Source organism: Danio rerio, chromosome 20 (assembly GCF_052040795.2).
Source record: "Danio rerio strain M-AB ecotype USA chromosome 20, GRCz13ab, whole genome shotgun sequence".
Classification (NCBI taxonomy): domain Eukaryota; kingdom Metazoa; phylum Chordata; class Actinopteri; order Cypriniformes; family Danionidae; genus Danio; species Danio rerio.
Genome location: NC_141040.1, coordinates 52,765,623 through 52,793,100, shown reverse-complemented (window position 1 = coordinate 52,793,100; position 27,478 = coordinate 52,765,623). Strand labels below are relative to the sequence as shown.

The following is a 27,478-nucleotide window of genomic DNA, read 5'->3' as shown; positions in this document are numbered from 1 at the left end:
TTTATTGTTTAAATTGCAAATCTAATTAGATTCACTTTATTTTGTAAACAAAGCAAGTCTCTCGTATAATATATCTACTAAAAGATTTTTATTACTGAACAAACTGCATTATGCATAAATCAGAAAACATTTTCATGTTATTCAATAATATTACTGTAATTAAAGAAACTAAATAAATTTAGATTTACACACATTTACTCAAGTAAATAAACAGAATTAATGATGGGCTAAAAATCTGGAATTCTGTGGAATTCTGCGTGCGCAGATTCCGTGTGGGCCTAGTCACAGGTTTCCATCATCTTTCAAAATATCTTTTGTGTTCAACGAAAAAAAAAGTTTCCCTGTCCACATTATACACCCTAAATGGCGCAATACATGTCCACTAGGGCTGCACAATATGTTGGAAAATGACCAGTATTGCTATAATATGCATTATCCATATCACAAAGAAGTGCAATTTATTAAAATAGTTTTATGTGCCAAGTATTTGTGTGCTGCATGCACAGGTGGTTTTTATCCAAATCTGATCATAGGGAGCTTTCACACTTTTTTCATTTGCCTGGACCGTACCCAAGTTCGATATTACCTTATCTAAACCCCATCCCACCCAGCCACCTTCTCGGTTGGTTTTCGTTGCTAGGTGACAGTCACATCGCGGTCATTCTGCTTTTAGTTTTGGACATACAGAAAGACATACAGACTTGCGTCCGTCTGCCGCAACACTATTATAAACATTTAGAACATCTGTAGAACCTGTTTTTGGAGGAGACAAGCAGAAATTATCACTGTGTTTGCCCTGGCTCAGTCCCACTTGTCACCAAGGTACGATATGTAACACACACACACGAGAATGAACGTTGTTGGCGGTTCACTTCCGTTATTTGGCTGTTGCTAGGTTCAAAGTAGGGTTGTAACGGTATGAATTTTTCACGGTATGATAATCGTCTAAAACAATACCACGGTTTGACGGTTTCGCGGTATACGGTATGTTACAAAATAATAGAACAGTGAAGCAAATTTGACTTTTTCCAAATAATATATTTTTAGTTACTATAAACAACACCACTTACAATGAACAAATAAAAATAAGAAAATAATAAATAATGTGTCAAAGTCCAAATAAACATGGTGCAAATCCTCAGTAAAAAATAGATATAAATATTTACTATACTATAAATAGTTACATAACGAAACTAGATTCAATATGGAACATCCCTAGATTTTATGTGCCAGCAAGGATATGGTTGTCTATGGATATGGTTGTCTGCAATGCAGACAAACAGCTGCATCTTCATTTGCGTCTTTTGAAAACAGCAAGAGCAGCAGTTCGTCTTTGCTGTGTCACTGTTTTGTCATGTTTCTGTGCTGCTGTGCATGCAAAAGTACTTAGTATGAGAATTATTTCATGCAAAACTTTTTTTTTGCCTTTTATTTAGCCGCGCATAAATGTATGCCTTTCTCTCATTCCGTGTTGTTCAAAAAGCTTGGTCCACAAACAAAAGCGAAACCTATGCTTATTGGTTGTGATATAGCGAGTTTGAACCAATCTGGGCATGGAGGAGGGATAATGCATCAATGTATCATGTCTGATTTGTCCGGAGACACAGTGACGAGCGTTTCTTTGTCAAATCAGCGTTGTCAAATGTTGATGACGTAACCGCACTGATTTCGGAGCCTCTGAAAGTCCGCGAATGTTATGTGATACAGCACTGGAAAGCTGAGATTCTCTTCTTTATGCCAATCTTTGAATTGTATGAATCGGATCAGCGGATCAAAAGTTATTAAACATTTAAGAGCAATACTTATTTTTAGCCGCGGGTGGCTGTCTCTGTCTTTAAGGGTTAAAACCGTTGATATGCAATTGTTCATGGTATGATAATCGTGCACGTTCAAATCGTGGTAAACCGTCATACCGGTATATTGTTACAACCCTAGTTCAAAGTCACGAAAGTGATTCGCCAAAATGGAAAGACTTCCGCACATCGCGGTTGATTTGCTTTTACTGAATCTTTTAGTTTTGGACTTACAGAAAGCAACTCGTGTCTGTCTGCCGCAAAACTATTATAAACATTCAGAACATCACGCAGTGTCTGCTGAAGCTGTTTTTGAGGAGATGAGCAGACATCACTGTGTTTGCCTTGGCTCAGTTCGCTTGTCACCAAGATACAAAATGTGACGCAACACACAAGAACGAACATTATGAAAATGATAGTTTGTTGTACAGTCGGCGGTTGATTTCCGTTATTTGGTACGATTGCATTCATACCACAAGTGAACCGTACCAGAGTTCGCATGAACTGTACCCCAGACCACCTCTTTAGGCGGACTCTGGTACGATTCACGGGTAAACACCCGAGTTCAGAAGATACGTTTACACTAGCTAAACTTACTGTACTATGACGTCAAACGAACCTGGGTGCGGAACAAAAGTGCTAGTGTGAAAGCACCCTTAATCACCATCTCTCCAGTAGGGGCTTAAAGATGAACCAAAAGCTGAAAAACACTAAAGCCGGGAGAGGAAAATACAGCCAATCAGAATTTCCACCAAGGTTTTCAGTCATTTGTGGTGTTTTTAAAGTCTAAATGTTTCCTCTTTGACACCGTTTTTTTTTTTTAAGTTTAATTAGCTCAGAAAAAAATATCTAATTATTTTATGATCACTACATGAATTATTAAACTGGTAAATTATTGCTAGTTAGTTGTATCATAAGACACTCAACAACAATATAGCAATTTTTCCCAACCCTGCTGTCCATTAACACTCACTGGGCATACTCCTATTTTGCCAGCATCCATACTTGCAGTCTAGTGTTTGTGTAATGGTCTTATGAGTGAGGTTGGATGAATCAGGGAACCAATATGCAGTATTCCAGACCAGCCAGTTAAGCCATAATCCAGTTTGTGTATTACAGTGTGCACATCTGCAATGGTCACATCGCAAGATATGCAGTCTCAATTATTATATGTTGAGTCTCAATTATTGTTAAGCAGAAGCCATAGAACGCTTGTCATTTGTAGAGTCACTGCTGAGTTTAACCATAACAGAGTGAAAGTGTATCATTTGCATGCTTTTTCATTTCAAGAGGGTTGAAATGATGTTTTGAGGTGTAACAAACTATTTGTATTTAATTATTTCTATGATTTATGTAAAAATGCTTTTAATTTTTGCTTTCCAGTGCAAAATCTACATTTTAAAGCGAAAATAAGATTATTTGTTGTATAGGATTAATATATCGTCATTGTTACCTGAGATTAGCTCTAGATAAATCTTTTGTTCAATGTTCTTCCTCTGTTGGATGTTATAGATAAACAAATGCATGCTTTGTTCTGCAGGTTTTCCTGTCGGATGCCAGCGTTCCTGGTGAAGGAGAGCATAAAATTATGGATTACATCAGGAGACAGAGAGGTAGAGCTGAGTTTTTGCATTATGGTCCTATTGTGAAGGACTTTTCAAGAATTGATTTAAGATTGTCAGTAGAAATTCTTTGTGTGGGTCATGACTCATGTCGAAATTGTCTTGTCTTGTCTAATGTGTCTCTTTTATTTTTGTCCAGGTCAGCCAAATCATGACCCAAACACGCATCACTGTCTCTGCGGAGCTGATGGTAAAGGAGTTCTTTCTTTCCTTTCAGTCTTTCTCTCTTTCTTGCTTTTTTCCCCTCTCTTTTCTCTTCCTTTCCTGCTTGCTCACTTGTTTTTTTTTCCCGCTTGTTTTTTTGTGCTTTCTTTTCCGCACTTGTTGTTTTTCTTTCTCTTTCTGCTTGGTTTATTTTTTTGCTAGTTTTTTTATTTTTTTGCTTTTTTCCTTTTTCGCTTCTTGTTTTTCTTTCTCTTTTTCTCTTTTTTTAGTTTTGCTTGCTTGTTTGTTTTTTTTAATCTTTTTTTTTTTTGCTTTGCTTTGTGGGGATTTTTCGCTCGCTTTTTCCTGCTTGTTTTTTTAACTTGCTTTCCTACTTGCAATCTTTCTTTCTCTTGTTTCTTTGTGCTTTTTTTTTTTTAAATTGCTTTTTATGCATTTTTTTTCCCCCTTGTACTTATCTTTTTTGTGATCTATATCTCTTTCTTTTTCTCTTATTAAGCTAAAACAATTTAATAAAACTGCTCTGCCCTGAAAAAGTCTGCCCTGATTGTCTTTTTAATCCTGGGGTCCATTGTCCGTACCTTGCCTAAATGATCTAAGATGATTTGGCAGGTCCTGGATCTGTTAATCTTGACAGCTGATGTAACTGGGTTCTTCAAGTTCGCAAATCAGATAAAAATGTCTGGATGAACTGATCTGAGATTGCTGCGCGTGTTGTGAAGGACAGATCTATCGATTCCCAAAATCATGATCAGTAATGCAAAGATTAGCTGACGGCACAGCAGCGTAATGACATCTAATTAATATTCAATTATCCATGTGAGCAAAATGATAAAATTAGCAGTAAACGGTTTGTTAAATATGATGCGCAAATTACTTTCCACATTTGTTGTGAGCTGCAGGCGTTACACTTTTATGTGTCGAGTATTCATCATGTATTTCAATGCATATCAATGCATTAAGTTCTATATTTAGAGAATTTTTTTTTTTTTTTAATTATAGTTGCCCAGGCCTACTCCAAGTTTTTTTTTAATTGGTATAAGAAATAACTGTATTAATTTAACATCAACATTTTTATATCGGTGAAGGTGTTTGCAACTTTTGCAAAGCATCAAATCACTGGTATATTAGCAGTCAAAACACGTGCATGACTGCAAAAATTATAATCCTTGAAAAAAAACGTTGAATATTGTGCATGTACACATTTATATCTAAAGTTCATAACAATAAATTCTCTTTTTCGCTCTAGTACTTATCTTTTTTTGTGATCTATTTCTCTTTTTTTCCCTCTCTTTTTATATTTTGTTTTTTTTAAATGTTAGAGCCATTTTATTAAATTATTTTAGTTTAAATTGTGATTTTTTTTATTTATTTTTTCTTGTATTGAACCATCTGCTACTTACTAACTTGCTGTAAATTGTTTTTGTGTTTTCTTATTGTAAATGGTACATATTTTTTACCCTAATTGTATTTAAAAAGAATGTTACAACATGGTCTTTCAGTGATACACATTCATTTCAGTAATGCTTAACTTTTACAGTTTAATAAGCAACCGATGGAAAGAGAAGAAAAAACCCTCATGTTTGATAATGGTTCAATCAGAAAGCCAGATTTTAGTTTTATTTTGTTGCAAAATGTTTGATTAAATATGAGAGAAATATTTAAATCTGTCTGGTTTTATGTACAAGAGGAGCTGATGTGAAACATTATGCCTGTAATATTAATGCTCTAAGTGGACGAATGTGGAAACCTATATCGCATCTGATTACTCTAGAGACAATAGTTCTGAAGACTCTTCAAAACATGAATCTGACCGAAAGCTGCCATTATTAGCATTGATGACTGCATGTTTATGTAATATCAGCCATTTATCCTTGCGCTTCAATTTTCTGAAACTTTTGAGACATTATTATGGTTTGCATGTAGTAAAACATTTTACAAGAACTTTAAAACAGTGTTTAATTTTCTGCTGTTTCTTTTCCTCTCTAGCTGATTTGATTATGCTGGGTCTGGCAACACATGAACCCAACTTCACCATTATAAGAGAAGAGTTTAAACCTAACAAACCCAGACCCTGTGCTCTTTGTAGTCAAATGGGCCATGAGATTAAAGACTGTCAGGGTTTGCCAAGAGAAAAACAGGGCGAGGTAAAACTTTTCATTATTTCTGAGTCTGCCCTGACTGTCTCCTTAATCCAGGTTTCTTATCTTATCTTGTTTTGTTGTTTTGTTTTTCCAGCATGATGAGTTTGCAGACACCATTCCAGTATCAGAACAGGAGTTCATATTCATCCGACTGGCTGTGTTACGAGAGGTTTGTTCATTTTATAATGTTATACATTAGGGCTCAACTGTATATTGTTTGAGCATCCATATTGTTATATGTGTATCAGCAATAGCCACAACGCAGGATTAGATTTATTAAAGATTAAAAGATAAAGAGACAAAATTATTTATGCAATGAAGACCATGTTATTTAGCCTTTAACAGTATTTAAGTACAGAAATTAAACATTCAGGCTCCCCAGGAATGACGCACTGCATAGGAAAAAAGACAATGAATTTAATCTTTCCAATTAGAGCTCATAGATATATACACTAGATATCGCATATGGACCCTGAGCATGCGTCAATAGCGCCGCCACATTGGTACAGTGCTCCCAGGACAAGTGTCATTCAACCGCACTAGTCAAGACAGTGTTATTACGTGAAGATGCGGGACTTAAGCGCTGTCTACAGGTGTAGTAACGAGCAAACAAAGAAAACAAAGCACAAAGGCGGAACATTTCATAGGTAATAAGTTTTTTTTATGCTAGTTTTGTTAAAATAAAATCAGCAAACAATGCAAAAGAAATATGACAACGAGATGCTGCGCTGCCAGAAACTTGTATTATTGTCGGCTAACGTTAGTGAAGGAGTCGTTCGGGGGATTAATTCACAAACGAATCGCTCCCTCCATCAGTAAGAGAAGTGGAAGCAGGAGAGGAGGTGTGTTTCAGTATTAAATTTAACAGGGAGGGTGAAAAGTACATTTCTGTACACACTAGGGTTGGGCATCTAAGCTATAATGCCGATCCGATACGCATCTCGATACAAAGAATACGATCCGATATATTAGCGATACATTTGTGACATATTGCGATGCAACACGATACGATTCACACCCATATCACGATACGATGCGATAATTCAGCACTAACTAATTTTATGAGATGATGTGAAAGAGGATGCTGTGCCATTGAATGAGTTTGATTATTTATTAACCAAGCAAAACCAAGACTTTTTTACAAACTGGCTCTTCTCTCAGAGCCAGAGTGTCAGTTTACAGTAGAGGGCCATTTTAGAACATATAGCACATATTAAGTATTTTCAAGATAAACAGAATGTATAAGTGCAATATATATTAAAAAATATATATATATTTGCACTCTTTCAACATAAATAAATTTAGCATTGCACAACAAGAATTGTGATTTAACTTTTCAACTATGAAAACAAGTTTTACAAAGATATATTTTGCCACTGATTATTCAAAACTTAAGGTCGTGAACTAGCAGTGTTATGCTGCTTTGAAACATCACTGTCACTGTAAACAACAGGCTAATAAAAATATAACAAACCAGCAATCTTCTTGCTGTGAGGTGGTCAAACTACCCACTGTGCCACCGTGACACCCAATTATTTTTATCATTATTATTATTAATATTATTATTATTATTATTATTAAATAAAAATTAACAGGAGGAGGTGTTTAATACCTTCGTTCTCCGTGACACTAGGCTGAATATCTTTGCAGATGAACAATGCAATAGCATTCGTTATTGGCGTAGAGCGAGCAGAACTGTTGCGCATGGAAAAAAAAACTTTCAATGCTTTTCTCACCACTTTTGGAGCTGGTTGAAGCAGTGCGAAAGCCGGGGATGCAGAAACACTAGAAGATGCTTTCACAACAACACCGTGGCGCCGCTTCAAGTGAGATTTCAGATTAGTCGTACTGCCCGCGTATTTTACAGATGCGCGGCACATTTTGCAAATTGCATCTGTCCTGTCATGTCGTCCATCCTTAAATCCATAATGTTGCCATACTTTAGATTTAAAACTCAGTGGGGAATAAAATGTTTGTTTAGCTTCTCGCGTTTTCTGAGGGCGCTTCACTAGCTTCATCCGCACACCTGATACACTGAGTTTTAGTGTGTGCACATCCGCAAATCCGTTGCTAAGGCTTACTTTATGTAGGTCGATTAAATTATGCGCCAAAAACAGGTTGACAACACTTGTTAATAAATAAAAAATACATTCTATATTAAAAATATAAGCTGTATCTCGGAAAAATCGATGCATCTCGCAAAAACCGATGCATCTCGATTTGCTTCCAAAATTTCATTCATCCTCTGCTGCTCAACCGATGCACTCGCATCGTGCACGCTCATGACCGCGTATCGATACATATCGGTTAATCTTCCCATCCCTAGTACACACAAAAACAAGCTTTTTGTCACGAATGCTCGTGCGGTCACTGATCTGTCAATGTATAAAAGTTATGTAAAATTATAATTTTCGTAATTAGAAAAAAAAATTACATACTAACATCCAGGAAAACTCCCGATCACAGATATATGTGTATATGCGTATATCTCTGGCTTTGCATGGCCACAGTCCTCCACTGTACCTTGGTCCCGCATTCATTTCAAAGGAGCGCTACCCTGTAGAAAGATAGCGGCGCTATTGATGCATCCCGTCCAATAGACAACAATAGGCCAGGCGACATCTAGTGTATATATCTATGTTAGAGCTATTCAAATCATCTGGTCAAATTATATTCATATTGCAGTATATATTGCTGCAAAACAAAATATTGCCATATCAGATTTTTCTGTATATAATATCTCTGGGGGCCCCAAAACTGCATGGGCCCTTAGAATCATCCTTGCTTTCGCCCCCTAGCGGTGCCACTAAAGGTAGAATTCAGAAAAAACAAAACGCCCACAAAGAAACTTGACACTGAGGAACATAATCTCACTGCCAGCTAGTGTTTCTGAAGTGTTTTTGCAAAAAAACACAAACAGCATGCAGAAGTATAAATCCATGACTACATGCAAGGCATTACCTTAATACAATTTATTGTGAAGATAATTAATTCAATTGAAGATGCACCCAATGCTTACGCAGGTTTTTATTTTAATCATTTTTATGCAATTGGCTATATTGGTTAATTTAATAACCAAGTACACATCTTTATTAGGTTAATGTTAAATGTTTGCATGTGCAAAAGCTTGCATGTGCAAAAACAGTACTGAACGTTTGGTAATAAACATTGTTTAATACCCACGCTTGTATACCCACACTGTTGTGAATTAGTCTTTAAAAGTTTGTATTAAGCTAAATTTTTACATTTTATCTAAGAAAAAGTGCACGTAAAAGCATAATGAATGTTAATCTGTGTGTAAAACAAACATTGTTTAATACCCATACTTGAATTAGTCTTTAAAAATCTGTATTAAACTAGAAAAAGTGCATGTAAAAGCATAATGAATGTAATTTTGTTAGTAATGTGTGTTTTGTTGTGCAGTATCTGGAGAGGGAGTTGACAATGGCCAGTCTGCCGTTCCCGTTTAGCTTTGAGCGGAGCGTCGACGACTGGGTGTTCATGTGTTTCTTTGTGGGAAATGACTTCTTGCCCCACTTACCGTCTCTTGAGATCAGGTACGCTCCCAAAAACACTTTATCTCTTCTGTATGCTCTGCAGTGAGTCTGACTCTGGTTTGTTTTTAAACAGAGAGGGCGCCATCGATCGTCTGGTTGGCATCTACAAAGATGTTGTGCATAAAACTGGGGTGAATATTTCCATATGTCTCGTAGCAGAATTGAATTTATTTTCAGGGTTCCCAAGGGTCGTGGAGTTTTAAAAGGTCTGTTCCAGACATTGAAAGTCAGGGAATTTTATATATAATTTTTGTTCAAGTCATAGAATATCAGGGCTTTTAGGTTTGTCATTTTTATATTTTACTTATTTAGCAATGTATATATATATATTTTTTCTGTACCATATATTTTATTTAGTGTTTCACCTTTTGCCTATTGTTATGGCTAATCTATTTTTGTTGTTGTTTATTATTATTATTATTATTATTATTATTATTATTATATTATTATTATTATTATTATAAAACAATAATAATTAGTATTATTACTATGATTATTACTATTATTGCTATTATTTGATTATTACTATGATTATTTATTTTAATATTTGTATTATCGTAACGCTTTACAATAAGGTTGTATTGTTTAATGCATTTACTAACATTAATAAAAATGCATTATTCATTGTTTGTTATGGTATCTGTTCATATTAGTTAATGCACCATGAGTTGACTTGAACAATGAACAACTACGTTTTCATTAACTAATGCTAACCATGAATTTGATGTTAACGTATTAGTAAATGTTGAACTATGATTATTAAATGGTGTACAAATATTGCTTATAGTTAGTTCATGTTAGTAAATACATGGACTAATGAAACCTTATTGTAAAGTGTGACTGTTATTATTTTAATGTTTATTTTATTAATATTGTTTTATTATTATTTTTATAGTTATTACCTTTTCATAAAATTAGTTTTTTGTTGTTTATTTTGTTGTTGTTGTTGTTGTTTGTTGTTTTTATTATCATTGTTTTATTCTTATTTATTTTTAATAGGTTTTATTATTTTTATTGTTGTTTTTTGTTTACTGTTATTAGTAGTATTTCTTTCTTTATTTATTATTATAGTTGTTTATGGTTATTTTAATATAGGTGTTTTTTTAATATTTTTAAAGTTGTGATTTACCTTATAAATGTTTTTTGTGCTTTTTGTTATTAATTTATTTTATTGTTTTTTATTTTATTATTGTTTTTGTTTTTATTATTTCTTATTATTTATTGTATCATTGTTATTTTTATAGGTTTTATTGTTTTTGTTGTTGTTTTTTTATTATTATTATTATTGATATTTATTATCATTGTTTTAATGGTATTTTAATATTGTTATTATTATTTTTTTATTTATTGATAAGTATTTATTATTATTTTCATTTTAATTTTGTAATTTTTTTGTTGTTGTTATTTCTCCTGTTGTTGTTGTTGTTGTTGTTGTTGTTGTTGTTGTTGTTATTATTATTAATTTAATTTTTTTGTTTTTTTATTTATTGATTTAAAAAAATATATTTTCCTGCTTTTCAGCTGGCAATCGTTTGTTAAATGCAGTCAACAGGCTGTCCATGTTAAAATACTACTTTTTGTGCATGCATGTGTGCGTGTGTATGATCAGTGCTGAACACAACAGCTCCCTTTTTTCCTCCATTATGCACCTTCAATGGTGACCATTGATGAACAACTAGGCCTAACAAAATGGTAACGCATAGACAAACTACGTGCTCTAAAATCAATTGTGTTTGACAATACATTAAAATATATAAGATAATATAAAAGATAAGAAAATTGCAATTAACAATAAGCAGCATAAGTTGTTTTGCAAAGTGATTGAGGTCATAAATCTCTACATGTTTGTTACAATGACCATGCCGATCATATAATAATAATAATCTGGCTTTTATTCATCTATAATTGACCGAAGGAAAGATTTATAGCCACTGCTTTCCTTTTTTTTTCTCCATCTATAGGGCTACTTAACAGAAAACGGCTTTGTCAATCTGGAGCGTGTTGAGCTCATTATGCAAGCCGTAGGGGTGGCGGAGGACAACATCTTCAAAAAGCGCAAGGAAGATGACGTGAGTGTTCCCAATCAACCGCATTTGCTGTTTACAGTGGCGTCCTTGTGACCTTTGACCTCTTAAACTGATGATTGTGACACAGAAATGTGCTTTTTTGTGTGCTGCAGGAGAGTTTTAAACGGAGAATGAAGGATAAGAAGAAACGGATGAAAGTGAGTGGAAATCGAATCATTTAATCCAAGCACCTTTTTTGTTTTGTTGCAATTAAAAAAATTCCTTTTAAGAGCTGCTGAGCTGAATCCATTCAAGGTTGTTTAATTCGACTGACGGCGGCTGAATAGTTTTAATCTTGACCTTGCATTCACTCACAATGAATGTGCGTTTATATCATGCAAATGCCACGGGTTTTTATAAAGATGATTGGTGAAATGGAGGATGTACCTAATGTTTGCGTGCTCATGCACAGATTTTTAAATCGATTAATTTTTATACAATTGGCTAAATTGGTTTTTAATAAGCAAATACATGTTTTGGTTACATTTTTATTTTAGTGTACGCTATTATCTAAGACTTAAGGCTCAAACTATTAATCAGCTGCATTTTAGTTAGTAAGGTTGTTTACAAATTTACAGTAACGTGATGGCAATTTCGGTTGCCAGTAAGACTGAATTTACAAGCACTCTGTAAATTAATTACAATTTATTGTAAAGTTTACAGTAACTTACTGCCATTTTTGGTTTCCAGTAAGGCTAAATCTACAACCAAGCTGTAAATTACTGAAATTTGTGGTTACATACTGGTGATTAGTTGGTAAATAAAGACTAAATTTACAAGCACTCTTTAAATTAATGATTACAATTTACTGTCAAATTTACAGCAACTTACTGTCATTTTTGGTTTCCAGTGAGACTTAATTTACAACCACGCTGTAAATTAATTACAATTTATTGTTGAAGTTACAGTAACATACTGGAATTTTTTTTTTTTTTCCAGTAAGGCAAAATTTATAACCATGCTTTAAATTATTTATTTTGCTGAAGTTTCACTTGCATACTGGCGATTTGTTGGTAAATAAAGACTAAATTTACAAGCGCTCTTTAAATTTAATGATTACAATTTACTGTCAAATTTACAGTAACATGCTGACATTTTTGGTTTCCAGTAAGGCAAAATTTACAAGCACAATGTAAATTACATTTTATTGTAAAATTTATAGTATTATTCTGTAATTTTTGGTTTGCAGTTAGGCAAAATTTATAAACACACTGTAAATTAATTTACTGAAATTTATGGTTACATATTGGCATAAAGACTAAATTTACTTGCGCTCTATAATGGTTACAATTTTCTGTCATATTTACCGTAACTTACTGGCATTGTGGAGTCCTGTAAATTAATAATTAATGCAAAAATACAGCACAATTGTCTATTTACATTGTTAATTTGCAGTCTTACTGGCAACCGAATTCGCCAGTAAGTTACTGTAAATTTGAGTAACTATTTTAGTGTAGGATTAATGAATCATTATTTAATGTTGACAACTTAATACTAGGCAGATAATAAGCCATTTAGTAAATTATTACTTAAACTAAAGTGTTACCCATATTTGTATTTTATAACATGATTTCTTTTTACTAGTAAAATAAGAATTTACATAATATTATGATGTATATAAACAATATAATTTAGAAAATGTTTCTTTTCATTCAACATAGCAGACAAATTCAGATTTCTTTTTTGCTGTCTATATCATCTACATAGCACAGGTTTTCGTGAAGATGATTAGTCGAATGAGGGATGTACCTAATGTTTGTGCACATGCACATGTTTTTTTATTGATTTATTTTTATGTTACTGGCTAGATTCATTGGTTTTATTAATATTAAATTGCATATTTTGGTTGAATTATATTTTAACGTGCAATTCACGCTAGTAAACCATTAACAAAGAATTTTGGCTAAATAAACTACTTATTGGCTCTTTATTAATATTTAGTATGGCAGTAATTGGGTTTAGGTATTGAGTACCCTTTTATAATTTTTATTTATTTATTTTGTTACACAATTTATAGTAAGTTACTGGTAATTTCGTTTGCCAGTAAGGCTAAATTTACAATGTTACAAACCCCTAATGTTATTCTAGGAGATGGTGGGGTTTGACATTTAGGTAATTAAAATATATTTATGTAAACAGTGAATAAGTGAAAATGACGACCAAAGTAATGCAAAAATATGTGATTTTATTTACAATTCCGAAAAGTGAACAAAAATAACGAATTAATCCAAAATAAAGAAAAAGTAAAGCAAAAATATACTATATACAAAAAAAAACGGAGAACTGGCAGAAGGGACGCGGGTGGAACTAAAGAAATGAAAAGAACAAAACCCAAACTGAATCTAAATTCTCAGAAGCATCTAGCTAACTAACTATGTGAAAACAATATAATTAATACGCGAAGAGTCTTCCGAGTCCTGATTGTCTTTTCTATCTGTCTATCCAAAAAGTACAAGGGGTGGCGCTCGCCCCCAACCTAATGTACTATACAGAAGAGTAGTCCCAGGTGTTGCAAAATGTATGTCATGTGACCTTCCTACCTGTCCCCTTCGTCCAAGCCTTGTAAACAACTTTAAACTGTGAAGGATATACGAATAACGGACGGATAACGTGCACACAGAAACGGGCAACAATAACATACACGGTTTGACGAAGTTTTTCCAAATGTGACGCAATTAATACAAACACGAAAACAAGCACAGAAAGAGAAGTCAAGAGCCTAGTGAGTGGTCTGGCGCGCGCTTTTATGACTGGTGGTCTTTGCCTAATGGATGCGACGTAAGAGAGGTGTAACCGGAGAGGAAATAACTGACAGCTGAATAGACCAATGAACGGAACCTGAGAATAATGAAAGCAGATATGGGAGAACAAAGCAAGAGAGAGAGAGAGGAACAAAACACAAATGCATAACAACAAGCACACTGTAAATTGATAATTACAATTTAGTCTCAGATTTACAGTAACTTACTGGCTATATTTGAATGGTAATGTAAAAGTATAGCACAGTTGTATTTCTTTTACATTGTACTTGTAAATTTGCAGTCTTACTGGCAACCGAATTTGCCAGTAAGTTACTGTAATTTTTACAGTTTAGGATTAGGGATGTAAAATAAAATCACTTTTATAAGTGTTGATGTCTTAATAGGCAGGCAACAAGCCAGTAGTAAATAGTGTAATTTGTTTCTTAAAACTTTTGCTCATTTTTATTAGCTTGTTTTTTTTAACATGATTTCTTTTTACCAGTAAACTATTTATATAATGACTTGTATATTTTAAATAATATAATTTCTGAAATGTTTTTATGTACACTTGGCACAAAATATTCTGACTTATATTTTCATTAAATTAGTTAGTACATGATCAAACTAAACTTTATCACATTTTTAAGTGGTTAATTTCTTGCTCACGAATATATTAAATCTTGTTTTGATAGATAAAGGTAAAGTATAAAGATTTTAAATGACAATTGAGCATTTTGGGTCTACGCTGTGATCTTTAAATTAGAAATTTTCTTTCTAAATTTATCTATCTATTCATCCATCTTTCATTCTGTAGTTTTATCCAATCATCCATCTTTCATTCTGTAGTTTTATCCAATCATCCATCTTTCATTCTGTAGTTTTATCCATCCATCCATCTTTCATTCTGTAGTTTTATCCATCCACCCATCTTTCATTCTGTAGCTTTATCCATCCATCCATCCATCTTTCATTCTGTAGCTTTATCCATCCGTCCGTCCCATTTTAATATCGGTCTAAACGTAGATGCCTTTTTTTGATTAATAAAAAAACAGGGGACATTCTAATCTATGGGAGGAAAAAATAATATAATGCTGCATTAAATATTTAGATTATGCATGAAACTTACGAATGCAGAAGTCTTAAGCTGAAAGTATGCAGAATAATCTGGCACGACTGAAAATATGAGCGTCTCGATTTTTCTCTTCCCAGGCAGAGCAGCGTCCATCATTTCTCCCTGGGGGTCAGTTTGCTCCTCACGCTCTGGGTGGCAGAGATCGGCCAATGGCAGTGCAGAACGCCAGACATGCAGCATTCGAAATGAGGATGCAGGGAAACCAGCGCAATCAGGTCAGCTTTCACACAGCGTCTCTCACTAATTCAACAGCCTTGGTGCTGCTGGAGTAATTCTCCTTTTTATTTTTCCTTTTGAATGAATGCTTTCAATAAAACTAGCAAGCTCTCAGATCTGATATGAAGGCTAATAAGTATATGAGAATATAAATGCAAGACTCTGTACTCTTAGGGTGTACTCACACTAGGTAAGCAACAATACAGTTCAGCCTACAGTTTAATACATACTTAGTTTTTTTAACACTGTTTTCAGTTCGGTTCTCATGGCTTTTCTTTTGTTATTTTATGCTTAGGCAATAGGAACTGTAAGAGGTTAAGTAGAAAAAATTAAAAACGATTTATTGCAATACTCCTTTATCTTACTTTAAAGCCAAGAAAAGTACACTAGTTCCTATTGTGTAAAAAAAAAACACTGAAATCTCACAGCTGCTGGTAGCCGATGTAACAAACTAGAGAACACGTACATTCCTACGTTTTGAAAGTAAACATGTGAGGTTAATAAACATAAATTGACCATTTCAAATAAACGTTTGTACTCCAGTAAACATAAATAAACCATCTTATCTCGAGCTGAAATAATTGCGAGACGGTAGTCTGTAAGTTAACTCGGTGAAAGTTAATCGAGTGCTTTTATAATATGACAAGCCTGCATCTCTAATGGCTGGAAATCTTTGGCAATGAACACCCCCGCTGCCTTTGTTATTTTTATGTGTCTCTCGGAACCAGTTGGGTATGTTGGCTGGAAGGATTCAGCAAGGGATTGTTGTGTTTTGGAGAACTTTATTACCTACTCTGCTATCCTGCCTTCAGACAGTGATATTGCTTGATGGCGCCACAGATGTACAATCATGTTTAAGCCATGATAACATGATGTATGCCTTAAGTGATATCCTGAAGATAAATACTAAATAATAAAGCAACTGGAATAACTACAGCAGTCGCCATGACCAATCTCCATCTCATATGAAGCAAGAGATCACGATGACATATGATGACTTGTGCAGGTGCTGTAGTGCTGTCCCATTTCTTTGGGGTAAATTTTTAAGCCCTTTCCCTTCACACTGCTGTTTTAAGGGCCATGGGGTAGGGGTACAAAAATAGGATTGGGCCTTAATGTCTTAAATCTCAAAACAAAATTTTAGGCCTTAATGTCTTAAATCTACTAAAATATAGTGTTGTAGGTCTTATTTTTTTTTAACAGGTCTTTATTTTTCTTTGTTCCTGTATAAACAATACGGTCATAACGCCCATACAATCACCACCAATCCCAATCATCAGGAAATTACCTGATAGATTGTTGGTAATATTTCCGCAAGATGACCATGTTGCAGTTTAGCTAAATTAATTCACGGCTCCTCCTGAAGTGACGAGCGATGCATTACACACTGTTTTCCAGCCGCGGCCGCACTTCATTTTCATAATGTATAGTTTGTCTAAAGCAGGGATACAATCAGCCAGCGCAGTCGTCCCTCCAGAGTAAAAGGTTTTGTTTATCTGCGGGAGTTCACTGGCATTTTCCCGCACGTGAATTCTAACCAATCAATAAGCAGTTTAGGAAATGTTTAACAACATCTGGCCAATGAGAGATGTGGATTTTGTCAGATGAGTGCATTTTGGTCCGTTTCAACTGGTTCGGACCAAAGCCAGCATTGTGGTGTGAAAACGACCTAAAGACAGCAGCAGATGCAACAATGTATCATTTATTGCCCTTGGTCCGGACCAAATTAAGCGAACTACAGATGTGAAAGCACCTTAAGTTTTGTTTTATTCTTGGTCAGGGTTATATGGTTTGTGAATGGATATGCTTGAAATTAAACAAACAAATATTTAAACAAAATTATTATTATTATTGTATTATTAAATGTATTAAATTTATTAAATTTATTATAATTTGTAATGGGTCAAGTGAAAATCTTTTCTAACTGGGATATTTGGAAAAAAAATCCTTAGCATTTAGTCTTGTATAAGTCTAAAATTTCATTCATAATGGTCTTAATGTCTTAAATTTAACTTTGAAACCTGCAAACCCTGTGCTGAAAAAGTCTGCTTTGAATCTCAAGAACAATTTTTTTTTTTTCACATTTGTGTTGAAAATGCACCTTTTTTGCAGTATATTTTAGAATTAAATTCTCTTCTCATGACCTCAGATCTCTTTTTATATGTATTTGTATTGTGAACAATATCTGCATTTTATTTATTTATTTATTTATTTATATAATTTATAGATTTTCACTTGGACCTTTTAAATGTATAATTGTCGTCTTGAGCCTCTTTTTTTCACCTTGCTTGAATCTATTTTCTATTTTAAATATATATTTTTAGGATGCCGCTCAGTCCTTGAGAGCCATGATGAGAAATGGGAAGGCATGTATCTCTTTCGCTCCTGCTCTTTGTTCAGCATTTTAACACTGTGTCGCTTTAACACTGTCTTTGACCTCAAAATATGACTCTCATTGATTTAGCATTTACATGTGTCCTTAATCTGTCCTTTCTCTCAGGGTTCTGCTGAATCCAGTGGCAGCATGGACAATCGCGGTGTAAAGCGTAAAGCTGACGACAGCGACAGCGAACCAGAGCCAGAAGATAATGTCAGGTAACAACACAATGCTCAGTAATTCTCCAATACACAAAGTAGTTAATAGAATAGATATTTCTGTACTTCAGAAGTCATCATAGTTTTTTTTTTTTTTTAACAATTCGGCCATCTGATGTTAGGCTTGGAGATTATATATAGGCTTATATATATATATATATATATATATATATATATATATATATATATATATATATATATATATATATATATATATATATATATATATATATATATATATATATATATATTAGGGATGTAACGGTATCAGAATTTCACGGTACGGTAATACCTCGGTATGAATGTCACGGTACGGTATTTATTGAATCATTTACAGGAAAAAACAAAACTTATGAAAATACTCCAAAAAAGTGCCAAAAGTTTCAATGACATACAAATTAGCCATCTATCTGTAAGCTTTGAAACAGGAACTTCAATTTTAATAACAAAAAAATATTAAACCATGTAAAAAAATTAAGTTTCAATTTAGTATTGTTGAAAACTCATCACATTCAACATTTAATCACTCACTCACTTAGATAGAGATGGGTTTTAAGGAAAATTATCATATAAATATAATCTGGTAAAAGCTGGGATCTCTGGGCATTTACAATGTCCCCTGCTACAGAAAAAAACCCTCTCATTTGGGACTGAGGTTTCTGGGACAAGAGAGATATGACTTGGCCCAGGTTGACAGCAGTGAGTAACGTTGTGCATTGTCTTTCCCCCACTTGAGAGGACAAGCCATGAGTGAGATAGAGATCTCATTTCTGCATCAATCTGAACAGTGTGCTGTGTTTCTGCAGTCCCCATGATATTAGTCGTATTCCCCAACTTGCAGGCACGTGCACACACAGGGCTCAACCTGTGCAGTGCACATGCCCTTTTTAATCTTGGATAGAAAGTTCCCTTCCAAAATGATCAAAAGTGCCCCTGCGATGCGACATACCCTCCGTCCCCGCTTTACAGTACGCGCGCGACAACACAGCTGATAAGAACTCGCGCGACAACACCACTATTCAGTACGCGCGCGACAACACAGCTGATAAGAACTCGCGCGACAACACCACTATTCAGTACGCGCACGGCGACAACACCCGCTTTAGAGTTTTCCAGCTCTTTTTGATCCCCGCTTCTAGCAGCACACTCCATTTCCGCATTACTGGATCTGTAGCGACAACAGACCGCAAGGGATTATGGCCAAGCCTGGGCTGATGTTGAATTGTAGTTTCCGGTACCTCCCGTTCGCTTCATTCGCCTGAGCAATTTTCTCAGAAGACCTATAGTTTTACCGAGTCACGCGACTTCGGTAATATCGAAAAAAATGAATATTGCGGTATGACGGTATTTACATTACCGTTACATCCCTTATATATATATATATATATATATATATATATATATATATATATATATATATATATATATATATATATATATATATATATAAACACATCAGTCAAGCACTAAAAGTATATTGCAATATTGTTTTTTTTTTTTTTTTGTGATTTTAAATACAAAGGTGACCAAAAAGTGGTATGGTTTAGAGATGCGCGGATGGGCTATTATTTCATCCGCAACCGCATGACAAAATTCATCATCCGTCCGCCATCCATCCGCAGTAACATTTTTGACCAATTTTTAAAACCGCACCCGCCCGCCATCTGCTGATTGGGCTCTTTATTTGAATGGCTTATTCCTTTTTTTTATTAAATGAATGTTTCTTTATTGATCATTATATAATAGAGAATGACTTTAATGTAGACATGCAGTTAATCCAAACGTGCAAGTCATTAATTGAAGACACTTTGAATTGACGCTAAAGATACGAGGACGTGTCTTTTCACTTGATTCGATTCCTCGGTCCTTCAGTCTTTTCCTTGCGTCCTTCCCTCGTAACGTTATCCCGGTGGGGTGGAAACACGAGGAAAGAAAGCAAGGAAAGGAAACGAGGATGCACAAATAAGAAATGAGATGCACCCGAGCTCTCAGAATATCAGCAGTAAACTCCGTCTCCAATCGGCGCACAGGGACAAAAATAAATTAATAGCCTAAATTAAACGCACTGTACTGTACAACTTTTTTTTTATTGTAGCCTAATAGAAAACGCATTGACACATCATTTCAACATGCTGCTATTTAGCCTACTACTAAATGCCTATTTCACTTAATTTTTTAGTAAATAGATAGAATAATAAGTCATTTACATTATAGCCTAATAATGTTTACATTTGTAGTTGTCCATAGCAACCCCAAAAACGTACCTGCTTGCCTTGCACATCTAATTAATGGGCACAGTTTTTCGACTATTTTTTATTTTTTTATTTTTTGCTGTGGATGTTATTGAGCTTGTAGAAATCTGAAACAACACAGTTCTGCGACACAGATGAACCTTTATTGATATCTCTATCAGACAATACCTATTTTATATGCCAAAAGAAACAACAGGCAGTAAAAAAATATAAACATAAATATCTTAATGTAGGCATAGGCTATAGTCGCATGCTTTGGCAAACAGTTGAAATTTTTTTTTTATAAAAACGTCATATCGTGCCTAAGCCGCGTAGGCTCAGTCACCCCCACAATTAGAAATTAAATTAGAAAAACAGATTTGCCATCCCTCTTTGAGCGAACCTGACCAGGCTAAAGTGCATGTATGACAAGTGCCCCAATAACCCATGGACTTAGGATCATCCCCATTCCCCTCAAACTTGAAGCATAACGAAATACTACGCCATTAAATTTGCGACAAAGAAATTCTGGCAAAATTACCTTAGCCTCAGAACATAAAAGCGAGGCCAACATGTCTAGAATAGAATAGGCTAAACCAATATGAACGTAAAATTATCAGCTGACCGAACTCAAAAGTTTATATTGAACATATGTGTAGCCTAAATAACTTAGGCTAATTGGTTTAATATGCCTGACCTTAGGTCTAGTTTGATTTTTTTCTTGGCACAATGCAGGAATAAAATAGCATCTACAGTGTCAGGATTCAGACGGGAGCGCCTGCATAGCCACTGCGCCCTGCTGCACTGAAGGAGCGCTCGCTCGCAGCACTTGTTGCTGAAATGCATAGAATTCTCTTGGAAAGGTGCTGTAGTCGTGGGAATGCCTGGCCTTATTTCTCCCAAAAGGAAAGTAGATTTTCCTCTGCTGATCCTTCTATACGGTTTGTAGAGGAATACTTCTGTACACTTCATCCAGAATTAGTGTATCCGAATCCTCCTCCCATTCTGTGAAGTCAGTCCTAGGCTTTTTCGTTGGTGCGCCAGCTATGAATATAAAAACAGTACAGCCACCCGCCCGAATTTAATTAAAATATTATTTTTTCGTAACGTCATCCGCCCGATCCGCGGTTTATCCGCGGAGTCCGCGGCTATAACCGCCAACCGCGCATCTCTAGTACGGTTCTCTTTTAGGTACCTTTTGGCTGCATTTACACTGCAAATCTTGATAATAAATTCCGATTTTGTGATTGCATCTGGTTTTTAATTTATTTTTTGATGACCTGCTTGCATCATCTTTTAAAAAGGCCTCCTATCCAATCGTCTGCAATTACACAGCACATGGCAAAGGCACAATGATTTAACAAACGGCCGACGAATCCCCTGTTGTAAGCGTGTAGATTGCTGAAGCACTCGTCAGAAAAATGAGGGGAAAACAGCACAAGGCTTGGGCTATAATGCTGAGGTATTTTTTGCAAAAATAAACTTCATCCACTGACTCTTCACAGCCTTATCTTTGGGTAGGGAAAATAACACCAACTTTCCCTCACACTTCAGAGCACAGCGTCTTCGACACATGATTCACCTGGGATCTGCGACAGTGTGTTTTCCTCTTTATTTCCACAGTGTTTGCTGGCAGGGCCGGGGGTTTCAGATTTCCTGGGTTTGTGCATACAACAAATGGGTGGGGCTTGAGTTCCGTATCGCCGTCACGGTTAAAGACTCGTTACAGTGGCGATTCATTTGAACCACAATGAGTCAACTCTTTTACAGATGAATCAATAGTTTTAAACACTGTGCACTTTCAGATTTAAGCCTTAGCTGGATATTTCACTTCGGCCCCGTTTACACTGTCAGGTCTTGATGCCCAGTTCTGATTTGTTGCCTATATCTGTTTTGTTTGCCCGTCTGTTTACACGTTGTTTTAATTGTGACCCAAATCCAATGCATGCGTTTACACCTGGGGTCCGTTCTTTGTACGTGGATTACTCAGTTAGCTGGATTTGGATATTGACGATTTGACACGATCCAGGATCGTTTCGTTCTTCAAAGCTGATCTGAGAGTTGTTGTCATAGCAACAGTTCTGCTAGGTCAAACCTGATCGGGAGCAGGTTCAATTCATATAAACAGGATTAGATCGGCTCAGTTCAAGCAAAGATAATACACAAAGTATGTACCGAATTCTGATATTTTCTTACAGTAGTAGTTATATACACTTGGGAAAATGGTACGTATTTTTAACTATATATATATATATATATATATATATATATATATATATATATATAAAGTTATAGTCATTAATAAAATAAAAAGTTATACATATTAATAAAACATGCAATCTGCACCCTCGAAATGAAAGTAAAAAGACTGCCACCTGGTGGTGCAAAGAGAAAACTTATTGGTATGAACTTTTTAGATCGCTTTAGTACAAATTGTGCATAATAGAAATAAACAATATGTGACTTTTTTTAAAGCAATAATACATTTATGCAGTCATGAACATGTTTTGACAGTTAATATGCCGGTGATTTGATGCTTCACAAAAGTTGCAGACACCTTTACCAATATCAAAATGCTTTTGTAAACATCCAGTTATTCTTTACACCGATTAAAAAAACGGTTACTATTATAAAGAAAATCTTTTCTAAATGTAGAACTAAATACATTGATTTGCATTGAAATAAATGATGAATACTCTTGAAACATGAAAGTGTAAAGCCTGCAGCTCACAACAAATGTGGAATGTTATTGCGTGTCATATTTAACAAGCCGTTTACTGCTAATTTGATGTAATTTTGCTCACATGGATAATTGAATATTAATCAGATGATGTCATTACGCTTATGTGCCGTCAGCCAATCATGGCATTGCTGATCATGATTTCGAGGATCGATAGATCTGTCCTTCACAACACACGCAGCGATCTCAGATCAGTTTATCCAGACATTCTAATCTGATTCGCAAACTTGTTTGATCAGTTATCAAGATTAAAAGTTCCAGGATCTGCCAAATAATCTTAGATCATTTAAGCGAGGTACGAAGAACGGACCCCTGCCATACAGTTTACGATGTCGTGCATGCATAAAGGCGGATTCTAGCATCTGTGCCACTCTAGCCACGATAGAAGTAATTGTCTTGTTTTTAGCTCTGCGAAGTGTAGTAAAAGCAGTGAATGGTTTAGTCCAGATTTACCCCCACGCAGTTTGTGTAACGGTATGGCCCTTTGTGTGTGTGTGTGTGTGTGTGTGTGTGTGTGTGTGTGTGTGTGTGTGTGTGTGTGTGTGTGTGTGTGTGTGTGTGTGTGTGTGTGTGTGTGTGTGTGTGTGTGTGTGTGTGTGTGTGTGTGTGTGTGTGTGTGTGTGTGTGTGTGTGTGTGTGTGTGTGTGTGTGTGTGTGTGTGTGTGTGTGTGTGTGTGTGTGTGTGTGTGTGTGTGTGTGTGTGTGTGTGTGTGTGTGTGTGTGTGTGAAGATGTAGCCTTTGCCTGTGCGCACTGGTGTTGGAGAGAATAAAGTTGTTCAATGTGTACCCAGCAGTGCTTGTATTAATAGCGACAAAAAGCAAAAGTTACAACATGAAGTCCGCCCAACTTTAATATGATTTTGAGGCAGAGGTGGGTAAGGGCCGTCATCGCAGCTTGCGCTTATGGTTTATATGCTTCATGATGTCCTCCACCATTCAGAGGAATTTGTGGGTACGAGAGAGATCTCAGGTCTGATACTTGCAAATTGCGACTGACCACTTTCCTCCTCTGTTTCCTCTGTTGTTTACCGCGTCAGCATCTCCACACATGCTCTCTTTCTGTCATTAAACCGCGGAGAAGCACCACATTGTCACAATTTTAGTGATGTACAGAACGAAATACCTCAAATCTGATCTGCCTGTTTACATCAGTGTGACAGTCGCATTGTCACATATCCGATCTATATCTGATTTATTTCCACATATGAAGGAGGCCTGAAACCGATCTCTGAATATCTGGATGCATGCGTTTTCCTGTTTACACGTTCATAGAACAGATACGAGCAAAAAAAATCGGAGTTGGGTCACATTTAACTTTAATTCATAAATTTCAGTTTTTTTTATAAATTTTTAATTTTATTTTACCTTTTTATTTTTAATTAAAGCATATCCTGTATTTTTACATCCCAATGCTGACAGATGTATTCGGCGCCAGTTTATCAGGAAGTGACTATTTTGGACTCTTGCTGCTTTATTTGCAAATATTGCAGTTTTGCGCATAAATTTGATTCACATCTTTGGATGGAAACATGGCTATGGGCGCGTCTCCGTCCAGCCAGTGACTAATACGGCAAATGTTTCAGTGATTAGCTTTCCAGCGCGCTCCTAAATCGATTGGGTTCAATTGGTATTCATGGAGGTTTTCCCAGTCCCCGGTGGGCCTCTGTAGAGGTTACACCAGACAGATGCAGCTCCTCCTTGATTATGTGAGCTGCATTTCCAGAGCATGTCAAAACATCCTGACCGGCGCTAAGGTGGAAAACAAGTTTCCCCGTCGCCTCTTAATGGAGCCCGTCAAAGTGGGAAATTCTCATAGGCGTGCATATGCATATAAGCGAAGCGGCTCGCGTTTGGCACAGGAGAGACTGCGTTCGCTTTTTAATGAATTCAGGCCTGTATTTGGAGGAGATGGTGAGCTGGATGTGTCTGTGACTGTGTTGTAAATGTGCTTCAGGTTATGGGAGGACGGCTGGAAGCAGCGTTACTACAAAACTAAATTCGATGTGGATGCGACGGACGACGAGTTTCGTAAGAAAGTGGTGCAGTCGTACGTGGAGGGCCTGTGCTGGGTGCTCCGCTACTACTATCAGGTAAGACAGAGATTCGCACTTCTTAAAGGGAAAGTCACCTAAAAATGCAAATTACCAAATTTGATGTCCCTCGTGGTTTTAAACCTTTTGAGATTTGTTGAACACAAATAGGCTTGAGGCATCCAATTTTCTTGTTGGTTTTATTTTTTTTTATTTTTTTGTATTTATTATTATTATTATTATTATTGTTGTTGTTTTTTATTTATTATGATTTTTTTACTTGTGTATTTTTTTTACTTTTTTTTGTATAATTCTTTAATTTAAAAAATGTATTTTATTATTTTATTGTTGTTGTTGTTGTTGTTGTTACATATTTAAAATGTATTTTTGACCTTAGTATATTTTACTTTTTTTATTATTATTCTTACATTTAAAAAAATGTATTATTATTATTTACTTGTTTTTGTTATTATTTTTTAATTATTATTATTATTAAATTTAAAATATATTATTTACTTTATTTTTGTTTGTTTAATATTATTATTATTATTATTATTATTATATTTTTGAAATGTATTATTATTAACTTATTATTTTTATTATTTTTTTATCTTTATTATTATTATTATTATTATTATTATTATTATTTACTTGTTGTTATTACTTAAATGTATTATTAATTTTTTTACTTATTGTTATTATTATTAAATAAAAATGTATTTTTTGTTTTGTTATTATTTTTTATTATTGCTATTATTATATATTTTAAATGTATTATTTTTTACCTATAATTTTTATTTTTACTTTATTATTATTATTATTATTATTATTATTATTATTATTATTGTTATTATTATAAAAATGTTTAAATTAGGGCTGTCAAATAATTTAAAAAATTTAGGTAATTTAAGCACACTTTTTTGTAATTATTCATGATTAATTACAAAACACCATATTTATTACCGAAATAAAAACAGGCATTTAAGTGCCATTTGAATTTTAAAACAATCAATAACAAACAAATATGATTTCCATGTTGGATTCTAAGTGGACTCTACACACACACACACACACACACACACACACACAACGCGGGCAGTACAGAGCACAACGTTAGTGAGTGATCCCTTCAGATTCATCAATGCGCACAATTAGATCGCGTTTATCAAATGTGCTTAAACCTAGGCGTTCTAAAGTATAGCTGTATTTTACAAGCAAGGATTCTGACACAGCAACGTGAAGAAGACTCTTTTCAAAAGCCACATGTTGGGAGGAAACACGTCAAATTTATGAAATGAGAGTGAATTGCTGAACTGCAGTTAAAGTCTAAAGATTAAAAAATGAAACACCCAAAATTGCATGGAACTCAGGAAGAAACGCAGAATAGCCTGCAACATTAATTCTTTTATACTGAAACTTTCCTTCTTAAAGCGAGTCCTTGGGTCTTATATAAATTTCTTTGCATGTTAAACGCGCAGGGCGGTGCAAGCTGAACTAGCGATCTAATCAAATGGCACACCGCCCTAAACCTGAAAGTGACCAGTTCGTGGAAGAAAGTAAACTGTGTTTGGGAGGGAGGCGGTGTGTGTAGTGGATGAAAGTGAGGACCGGGGAGTTCGCTCACTATTCTGTTGCTCAAGGCGGCCGCCGAGGCCATAACAGGAAAAAAAAAAACTGCATCTGTGTAATTTGCATATATTTTTTTTTTACGCATTGAATATTTAAAATTAATCAAGTGCATTAACGCGCTAATTTTGACAGCCCTAGTTTTAATGTATTATTTTTTTACAATTTTTATTATTTGTTAATTTTTTAAATATTATTATTATTATTATTATTATTATTATTATTACATTTAAAATACATATTATTATTATTATTATTATTATTATTATTATTATTATTATTATTATTATTATTATTTACTTATTATTATTATTATTATTTATTATTATTATTATTATTATTATTATTACAACATTTTAAAAATATTATTATTTTTTACCTATTATTTTTCCATTATTGTTTAATGTGTTAGAGAATTAATCGAGATTGCATTTTTGACATATCGTCCAGCCGTAGTTAAGGTCATGTGCTGTGTGATAAATCGATATATTGATTATTGTGACAGGCCTAGCGAGAACATGGACCTGGAAGGTGTGTTGTACATGTTTATTGTAGTTTTCATCATATTTATTTTTCTTAGAAAAGAAAGGTTATGTTAAATAAAAAAAGGATGCAACTAAAGTTTGCTTTTGATAACATTTTATTTAAAATGTGTGCCTAAAGAAGTCGAAATATTTAGCGTTTAACCCTGTGTATGTCTGAAATTTCATTCATATTTGTCTTAAAGGTCTTAAATTTGATTTGTTTTTGTTTATTTTTAATATTACTTCAGGTAATACCACAATTGCTTGTTTCATTTATTTCCAACTTCACATTCTC

At 34.5% G+C, this 27,478-nt stretch overlaps 1 protein-coding gene across 3 annotated transcripts in view; it reads left to right on the top strand.

Annotated features, from left to right (window-relative positions):
- xrn2 (5'-3' exoribonuclease 2) overlaps positions 1-27,478 on the top strand; it is an 83,451-nt gene that overhangs the window by 8,754 nt on the left and 47,219 nt on the right. The window contains exons 7-18 of one of the 3 annotated variants that reach the window (XR_015517457.1): positions 3,334-3,406; positions 3,555-3,605; positions 5,570-5,727; positions 5,819-5,893; positions 9,148-9,281; positions 9,355-9,412; positions 11,243-11,350; positions 11,461-11,505; positions 15,298-15,435; positions 17,761-17,802; positions 17,937-18,172; positions 18,286-18,472. Coding sequence is in view for 2 of the 3 variants with exons in the window: in NM_001001944.3 (NP_001001944.2) it covers positions 3,334-3,406; positions 3,555-3,605; positions 5,570-5,727; positions 5,819-5,893; positions 9,148-9,281; positions 9,355-9,412; positions 11,243-11,350; positions 11,461-11,505; positions 15,298-15,435; positions 17,761-17,802; positions 17,937-18,031; positions 24,958-25,093 (1,113 nt within the window). In the remaining variant the exon portion in view is untranslated. 3 annotated transcript variants of the gene reach the window in all.